This window comes from Orycteropus afer, unplaced genomic scaffold (genome assembly GCF_000298275.1).
Source record: "Orycteropus afer afer isolate SDZICR_OR568_19922 unplaced genomic scaffold, OryAfe1.0 scaffold00018, whole genome shotgun sequence".
Lineage (NCBI taxonomy): Eukaryota > Metazoa > Chordata > Mammalia > Tubulidentata > Orycteropodidae > Orycteropus > Orycteropus afer.
In genome coordinates this window covers 16,660,145-16,670,050 of record NW_006921605.1, presented here as the reverse complement: position 1 = coordinate 16,670,050, position 9,906 = coordinate 16,660,145, and the positions used below count along the sequence as shown (strand labels likewise).

Below are 9,906 nucleotides of genomic sequence, written 5' to 3'. Positions count from 1 at the left end.
CAGAGTTGAACACATCTGACGTGATACATCGCCACAGACTGGTTCACCGTCCATGGGTACTTTATTGATCGCTCCCAGAACTGTTCTCTAATAACCGCTGCTACTATAAACATCTGAGTGTGTGTCATTTTTCTCTTCTCTGAATTACTTCCTGAGAATAATTTCCCAGGTGTGAGATTTCATAGCCATGGGAACACTGGTTTTGCGGCCTCAGTGAAGCAGCTCCAGGCCACCCCTGAGCCCTCCTTACAGGTAATGCTTTCTCTCGAGCCTGGGAGTTGAAGGGGGTCAATACATTCATTTCCTTTCCCTCTACAGCCAGTGTATGAGCCTGGGGACAATAAGGGGTAATGTCTGGTGGTGGCACTTGGTACGTGACCATTCTGGATTGCATCTGTCCTTTTGTCCTCTCTTTCCACCCGATCCCATGATGATTTTTAAATTTCGACAAATCTGGACTCAATGTTCCAAGCTAAGCTACCTGTTAGCAAAAGTCATGGTTAGTACAAAAAGTGTTAAACTGGATATGCCACACACACACACACACACACACCCTTTAATGATAAGCACTTTGTGAGGTTTAAGCAGACCATTGAGGGGTGATGGTTCAGACTTTACAAAATGAGTCCTATATCGCTTACACAGTAAGTGATCCTTGGGCCCCTGGGAGGTTTATTTGCAGATGAACGGTGGCCTGGAGTGAGGGATGGAAGAGCATCCACAGACAATTAAGGCGGAAGCCCTGGGATAAAGTGCCCATTACAGATTCATCAGGAATGAAGACGAAGCATAAATAACCCTGGCAGAAAAGGACATAAAGAGTGGAGGGCCGGCCCCTTTATGATGAACACCCATGAACACACCAAGCAGCAATGTGCTCATTAGAGTGCTGGGTAAAGACTATTTATGCCCTGAAAGTAATCATATTTATCAAGCCATCCAGGGGCTGAATATAGACCCAGGCTGTTTACACTTAACTGGCCCCTTGGCTGCTGACAATAAATAAAGCAAATGAGAAGAAAATTGCAATCAACTATTTTTTTCTGTTCATCTTCAGCCTCTGTGATTAAAGAGGACAAATTCAGACCACAACCCTGACAACAACTTTGTAGTTAATCTTACTTTTCAATAACAAAAGTCTCTACAGCCTGGGCCTCAGTAGCCCCTGCAGCTTGGAAGGGCCAGCGATGACCCCATGGAGCCTTGTCCTTTCTGAGCTGACTCACAGCCCAGGAATGTATCTACATTTGCTCTGAAGAGTCAGAAAGGTAGGCAAAGTTGAGGCTTTGAATGAAAATACTGCGTTTCTGGCAGGAGCTATGAAGAGTTAGAAGCATAAAGGCTGTTGTTACCCATTTCTGTCACGTACAGAATGCGGGGTGTCTTTAAAATACCACTTTTGAAGAGTATCACCGTTTTCAATAGAGATTATGAAAACATCTAGAAGAAGCCAAGCTAATTGACTCTTGGAAGCAGGTTGAAAAAAGCTGAGAACATGTCAGGATGTGGAGAGCATCCCTACGTGGCTCACACAGGAAGTGGTCCTCGGGGGGCCCTGGGAGGTTTATTTGCAGATGAATGATGGCCTGGAGTGAGGGATGGAAGAGCATCCAAGGACAATTAAGGTGGAAGCCCTGGGATAAAGTGCCCATTACAGATTCATCAGGAATGAAGACGAAGCATAAATAACCCTGGCAGAAAAGGGTTAGGGGGCGGAGAGCCTGGGTCCAGTGCTGGGGTGAGGTGCAGAGAAAGTAAGGAAACCTTTAAGTCAGGCCTGCAAATGACACATAAGGAAGGCTGGCCAACCAACCAACCAACCAACCAGCCAACCCGCCAGCCAGCCAGCCAACCAACCAACCAACCAACCAGCCAGCCAGCCAGCCAGCCAGCCAACCAGCTGCCACTGATTTGATTCCAACTCCATGTGTTTCAGAGTAGAACTGTGCCCCACAGGCTTTCCAATGGCTGATCTTCCAGAAGTAGATGGCCAGGCCTTTCCCTGAGGCAACACTGGGTGAAACTGAACCTTTAACCTCTTGGTTAGTAGCTGAGCCCTGAAACATTTGTACCACCCAGGGACCTCCTAAAGGAGGCAGGACTTCCAAATACATTCCAAGGGGGGACTTCCCTGCAGGCTTGGAACATTCTCTGAGCTGTCCTCTAGGGAATGACGCTCCAGAAAGGCTTAGAGGGGAAGGAAGGCGGAGAGAGGGAGGCAGGAAGACTTTCCTTCAGCCCTGCATCCTGAAATTCTAGTCTCCTGCTTGCCAATAAAGAAACTCATTTTAACTCTGTAAAATGCCCTTGGAAACTGATCCCATGTTTCCACCCAACTAATTTCATTTGTTGGCATATGCAAATATGACTTTCGATGAAAGCAGGGTTTGTTTTCTGGACTTAAGAGCTGAACATTCAAGTGGGGCTGAGGAGGGGAACTTGGCATTTTGCGCCTGCATGAACAGCATGGCTCCCAGGCAGACCAATGATTCAGAGTCAAATTTTATCGTCAAAATTCTAAAGAGGGGAAATGGCTCCAGGAACTTGTGATTTCCCAGCTGCTGCCTCACTGGCAGTGGTTCTCCGTAGCCTGCCTTCCCATGTTTATAAACTGCCGTGTTTGCCCTAAGACGGTGGGGGCGAGGACCCAAAGTAAGTAATAAATCACTTTTCTGATGTCAGTCAGGTCTTACCACTGGTGAGAAATAATGACCAAATGCAGACTCTTGCCTTATACCTTTTAGTATCTGAAAGACTATTTTATTATTGAAAAGATATGAGACATACTGAAGGAGGAGCAGGGGAGAGGGCTTCTCATGCTACAGTGAAAGCCAGTGGACCTCCCTCTGTGCCCATGTGGCACTGCTTGGCTCCTTCATCTAGACCTTACTGCTTCCAGTCCCCCATCTAGCTCGCTCTGTTCCAGCCATACTGGAATTCCTCTGTATTTCTTTCTTTTTATTTGTTGTTGAGAATATACACAGTTGAACACACAGTTCAGCAATTTCTACACACATGCTTCAGTGACATGGATCACATCTTCAAGTGGTGCACCCATTCTCACCTTCCTCTCCTCTCCATTTCTCAGACATGGCCAGCACACTCCCACCTCAGGGCCTTTGCCCGTGCTGTTCTCTCTACCTGGAATGCTCTTCCCCAGATACCCACCTGGTCATTCCCTTGCTTCCTTCTGATCTTGACCCATCATCACCCTCAACGTGAGGTTCTCCCAGGCCATCCTACCTAAAATTTCAACCCTCCCCCAACACTTCACATCTTCTTTTCTGGCTTTATTACTTTTCCTCTTAGCTTATCAGTAACATGTATTTTCCTTACTCAACGTGCCTATTATCTCTCCCCTTCTCTGGATGGAAATCTCCATGAAGGATTTTTGCCTGCTTTGTTCACTGCTACAGACATGTACATGGGAAGCTTTCAATAAATGTGTGTTGAGTGAATGCATGAATGAGTCAGCAGATGTAACACGGGTTAGCTTTTCTCTAGGATAAAGGATTTCTTTGGGGGTAGCTCTGTGACTCAACGTGGGCACTTATCTTCCACTGTCTCTTCCTAAGGCTGTGGAGGGACAAACTCCTTAGCACTAATGCTTAAGTGCTGGGATTATGCAAAGCTTTCCACAGCAGAATTCGGCTAGTTGCTCACCAGATCTGCTTCCCCTTGCTGAGCACATAGGTACAGTGTATTTCCCAGCCCTCTCTGCATCTCAGTGGGGCTGCTGTGGCTAGTTGAATGTAGGCAGGAGGGTTATAGGCCACTTCTATGCCTGAGCTCTAAAATATTCTGTGCAACTACCCTCATGCTGTTTCTTCACTGGCTGACTGAATCAGGAGAATTCAGTGGAGTAATCTGAGGCTCTTAAAGATAGTGGATCCAAGGGAAGGAAGAAGCCTGGGTCCTTGAATGGCCATATGGATCAATGTCTCACCCCTCACCACCACATACTGGTAACTGTGTGTGGTAGTTAAGTTTGTGTGTCAGCTTGGCTGGGCCTGGTTGAGTGGCTGGGCAGCTGGATGTAGTATTCCCCATGATGAGACCGGCAATCAACTCCATGGTGGAATCTACTGTGAGCAGCTGAGTAGCTGTCTTAGGGATGTGGTCTGCTTCCTGTATATAAGGGGAAGCCTTGGGAACAGTCTATAGCTAGGGCATGCTTAAACCCTGAATGTAGCCATGTCATTGTTTAGAGGCCTGCCATGCTCTGTCGACCTTGGGACTTACAATGGACTTGAATTAATGGCTTGCAGTGTGGTTTGGTAACATCAGAACCGTGCCTTTTTAGTTGTCAACCTTGGGTTTGTCAACCTCAGCAGCCAGCAGCTGCCTGAGTGAAGAAAAGCCTCTAGCTCCAGTGGGCTGGGAGCAGGAGGCAGAGCTGAAGCCCAAGGTTGAGGGGCCTTCACCTAGCCCCTAGAGCCTGGCCCTTTGAACTCAGACTTAAAGCCTCCAAATTGTAAGAATAAACTCCTGTTTGTTAAGGCCATCCCATTCGTGGTATATTCTTGTCAGAGTGGCACTAGGTAACCGAAACACAGTGGAATACACCATGAATAAAATCATGACTATGGAATAAACCTGTGTTGTGGGTTAAGCTATGCATAACTAGCTGTTATAGTAGCTAGTGTGGCTTGCCCTGATGGTACAGCTATTAAGACTGTTACATAAGTAATCATATGACCAAGAAAGCACTTAGCTATCATATGTATGTCACTTTCCTAAGATAAACTTAATTTGCCTTGCCTTAGCTAGAAGGTCAGCCTCATCAGACTTTTGAGAAAATTACAGTGAGTTGTCAAGAATGAAACAGAGGGAGATGGGGAGAAGCCATTAAAACAGTCTTCAAGTCAAACTGACTGCCCTCATGAAAAATAACATTGATTAGACAGATGAGCAGTAGCTGGGGTATCTTTCTGTAGACTGACTTGCAGGGAGTCATAACCCAACTCAGTTTTGAGACACTGAAAACTTACAGAGGCCACTGTTGTCGTCATGTGCTGGGTACTTTGGTGCATAAGGTGAGTAACGTGAGAGCGACATTGTCTACACTCAGGTTGTGTTTTTCAATTTAGGGTTTTTATGACTACAAGAGAATTTCTGTACGTACTAAATATAATCCACTCTCTGGGGGGATTCTTCCCCTTTTTCACTTGGGTCAGGAGGTCAAGACCAGCATCATCTACACCTAGTGTCAGGCCCTGCTAGCACTGCCCAAATGGAGCAAAAGTCGTCACATTATATAGCAATAAGCAAACATGAAAGTAAAGTGAAACATTACCTGGCCAGCAAGCATTTCATATAACAGGACGCCATATGCCCACCAGTCCACGGATTTGCCATACGGCTGATAAGCGATTATCTGTGTGAAAACAAACACATCAATTGCATTTAGTGGTCAGACAGCCCGTTAAAACAGGCAAGTCAAGCAGGTAAGTATTTATACACTCAGTTCACGCAAATGAGATAAGGATAATAGTTGTCTCTGATTTCTGCACCAAGAGAAGTGGGTGGGTCCAATGAGACACACCTAAAAATATCACTCCATGATCCACTGTCCAAACCTTTCACAATTCTTCTGAATCCACCTGGAGACACTACAGCACTGTCCGAGCAGATGCAAATACCTCACTGGTGAAAAATATCTGGACACTGAGGAGGATTTAATTTTTGGAAAAAGTCAGAAGTTATTCGGAGATACCAAAGCTCACTGCCATCAAGTGGATTCTGACTCCTAGTGACCCTAGAGGACAAAGCAGAACTGCCTCACAGGGTTTTCAAGGCTATAAACCTTCACGGGAGCAGACTGCCATGTCTTCCTCCTGCAGAGCAGCTGGTGGGTTCAAACTGCCAGCTTTTTGGTTAGCAGCTGAGTGCTTTACCCACGTGCCACCATAGCTCCTTTACTCAGAGAGAAGGTCTGATAAATAAGATGATCAAACTCTGTAATAGAGTTTAGCTAAAAGAAATAATGACATAGGTGATGATAAGAGGGGGAGGAGGAGAAAAAAGTGACTAAAGTAAAAATTCTAACTATACAATGACATCCACTGAACGACTAAAGTTTCAAAAAAATTTTTTGAAACATACAAAAATATTTGGAAACATAAAAATACAATGATTGAATGCCCTATTTGGACCTCACTAGAATCTTGATTCAAACCAACTGTGGTGGTTATGTTTGTGTGTCAAGTTGGCTGGGCCTAGTTGAGTGGCTGGGCAGCTGGTGGTAGTTATTCCCCATGATGAGACTGCCAATCACCTACATGGTGGGATCTACCACAAACAGCTGAGTAGCTGTCTTTGGGATGTGGTCTGCTTCCTGTATATGAGGAGAAGCCTTAGAGATAGTCTCTAGCTTATGGCATGCTTGGACCCTGCATGTAGCTGTGTCATTGTTCAGCAGCCTGCTATGCTCTGCCAACCTTGGGAATTTCAATGGACTTGAATTAATGGCCTGCCATGTGGTTTGGTAACATCAGGACTGTGCCGTTTTACTTGTCAACCTTGGGCTTGTCAGCCTCAGTAGCCAGCAGCTGTCTGAGTGAAGAAAAGCCTCTAGCTCCAGTGGGCCAGGAATAGAAGGCATAGCTGAAGCCCAAGGTTGAGGGGCTTTCACCCAGTCCCTAGAGCCTGGCACTTTGAACTTGGACTTAAAGCCTCCAAACTGTAAGAGAATAAACTTCTGTTTGTTAAGGCCATCCCATTTGTGGTATATTACTGTCAGAGCAGCACGAGGTAACCAGAACACCAACCGTGAAAAGACATGCTGAGACAACTGGGTCAATTAAAATATGGTCTGGATATTAGATGATATTAAGGGGTTATTTGTCAATTTTGTTAGGTGGGATAATGGTACAGTGACTTGTTTAAAAAATGTGTTTTAGTTAGCAACAAGTTATGAAGTAGTTATGGGTAAAATGACATGGTATCTGAGATTTATTTGAAATATTTCAATACAAAGGTAGTGGGGATAGAGGAAATAAATTACCAAAATGTAGGCAGCTGTGGAAGGTGGGTGATAAGGACCCGGGGGCCTCATTCTATTCTTTTCCCTCCTCTTGTCTCTATCAGCAGTGCTGGAAAAACACTGTAACCTCTGCATGGCAAAGGGGACAGTAATGATGGGGATTTATAAATGTGGCCTGGCTCATTGAAACACTGGCCTCCTGACCTCAGAGGGAGGCTGTGTACCTAACACACTCACTTCCCACTGAGCATGCCTCAGGATTCCAGCTGAAGATGTACTAACAGATACACAGCGCAACCATGTTGCCATGTTACGTACAAATTTGACTTCAGAATGTTCCAGGATAGTTTCTGTTAATGGTCCAGTATGTATGATTAAATGTCCTGGCACATAAGAAAACTTTCTGCGTGTCAGCCAGTCTCCATTCCCTTAAAGTATTACTAATATTCTCCATGGAGAATACGAAATGCGAGCTCCTATCGTTTGCCTAAGTGTGGGCGGCAACCAGGGGTACATGTTTGGCTGTGGCAGCTCTGTAGTACATTTACTTGACAAGAAAATGATAGCTGTAGGAACTTACAAGGAGTTCTTAATTTCTTGTTAAAACTATATTTGTCCTTTACTGCATGTTCTTTCCTTTGAAAACTTGGAAACACACACACACATGCACACACAAACCCGAAGTATATGTCTGATCTATTATCCAGACATGATCAGTGTTAATATTCTGATATACATCATGCCAGTTTCCAGACAGGAAATGATTGGATGAAATGTGCCCCATATTTTTTTTATAACTTTGGACAGAATGGTAAATTATCCTCCAAAAGGTTTGGACCAATTGGCCTCCATCTTATGCCAGTTTCAGCATATTTCCTATCACTAGATAATAATATACATATACATAAACTCCGCAAGTCACGCATGCTCACTGAAGACAAACTGGAAGAAGAGAAAAGTGACCCCACATGTGACAGCTGCATCGCCTCCAGTGTCACCACCCAGGACTGTTACTTCTGTGATTTTGATGCCAAACCTTTCAAACTGTTCTCTAGGTGTTGCATCTTTTTTTTTTCCCCCCCCAAATGGGACCACACCAAGCTGCTATCTTGCAATCTGCTTTTAAAAAGTTAACAATATGTAATTGTTTTCTCAGGATACACTTCTATAAATAAAGAGGCTGAGTCAAAATAAATGCTTTTGACTCAGAAACACAGACTCATCTGCAACCAAGGAAGCCTCCCTGAGTCCACAGATGATGTCATTCGCCGCCTTCCTTTCCCTTGGGATCACGTCTCCTCTACAGCAGTTACCAGGAAGCAATGCGATCATTCTTAGTTTAACAGCCATCTCTAGGGAGATCAACGTTTCCTGAATGTAGGGTATGTGTTCTTGTCGGTGCCCCTCATATTCAGGGGTTCCAGTTAACATTACTATTTATTGGGTACTAGGCATCAGGAGGAGTCCCTAGGTGACGCACAAGGTTACCATGAAAGCCTGGAGGCTCATGTCCACTCAGAGGTGCCTGGTGATCTACTTCTGAAAAATGAGGCACCGTCAGTCACCTGACACATGCGGGGGGCCGTGTATCAGAACAGACTGGACAGCAACTGCTTTCCAGCCTCAGGAGAGGTGCTTAACAGACACTGTCTCTTTAGATTGTCCAATAGCCCTATGCGGCAGATACTACAGCTGACTCATAGCGACCCCTCCTTGGGTTTCTGAGGCTGCATCTCTGTGGAAGTAGGTTGCCCAGTCTTCCTTCCGAGGAGTGGCTGGTGGGTCTGAACTGCCAGCCTTCTGGTTAGCAGTCAAATGCCTTAGGCACTATGCCACCAGAGTTCCCACAGTTATTTTAGAGAAAAAAATGAAAGCTAAGAAAGGTTAGGGCACCTGCCCAAGGGCTGCCATGTTAGTAATGGCAGAGCAGGAGTCTGAACTAAGGATTTCCTGCTTTGGAACCTGACCTTTAGAGCTGCTACAGAGAGGTCAGCTGGACACCGCACGAGCATGGTGAGGACATGCTCCCTGGTATGTGACAGCCACATGCACGGGTAACGGAAAGGCACTGCTGAGCCTAGATTTTGGGGCTGGTGTTTTCCACCTGAGTCTTTCATATAGTTAGAAACACTCAAACACCTAGTTCTAACTTAATCAGAAAGAGGTATTGGTTTGAGAACAGCTGTTGAGTCTTTGTGTAAGATAGGTGGTCAGCCAGGAGGCTCCGCTGATCTTGGTTGGGCTCACTCATCTGCCTGGGAGTCAGCTGACCACTGGCATCAACTGTAATGAATGGGCAAGTATTTCTGGTTTTTCAGTTTGTTTTGTTTTGTTTTAAGCTATAACAGAAAACAGAGAATAGCTTTATCACATAAACAAAGAATGACTAATTTTCCAACTAGGAGAATTTGCCTAGATAAAAAATCATGGGAAACGTAAAGTTAATAAGGATTAGGACAAGAGTTTAAATGGAGGCTTTCCTACTCCACTTCTTACCCTACTTTTAAACATTACACCACAGTAGCTCCTATTAGGAGCCCTGGTAGTGCAGTGTTTGGCTGCTAACCAAAAGGTCAGTGTTTTGAACCCAGCAGCTGCTCCATGGGAGAAAGATGAGGTAGTTTGTTTCCATAAAGATTACAGTCTTAGGAACCCTATGGGGCAGTTCTACTCTGTCCTAGAAGGCTGCTATGGGTCAGAAACAACTCGAATAGCAGTGAGTTGGGGAGCTCATATCATACAGAATGTTGCCATAGTACATGCTTAATAACTGTGTTAATTATCACTGGTGACTGGAATGCAAAAGTTGGAAACAAACAAGAATCACCGGTAGTTGCAAAATTTGGCCTTGGTGACAGAAATAATGCTGGAACTCGTATGGTAGAATTTTGCAAGACCAACAACTTGTTCATTGCAAACAC

General features: G+C 45.0%; 1 protein-coding gene across 1 annotated transcript in view; it reads right to left on the bottom strand.

The window, feature by feature from the left end:
• The window catches only part of PRKCA (protein kinase C alpha), a 521,371-nt gene that overhangs the window by 22,912 nt on the left and 488,553 nt on the right, over positions 1 to 9,906 (bottom strand). The window contains exon 13 of the mRNA XM_007959900.1: positions 5,297 to 5,377. Coding sequence (XP_007958091.1) covers positions 5,297 to 5,377 — 81 coding nt within the window. The remainder of the gene's footprint in view (positions 1 to 5,296; positions 5,378 to 9,906) is intronic.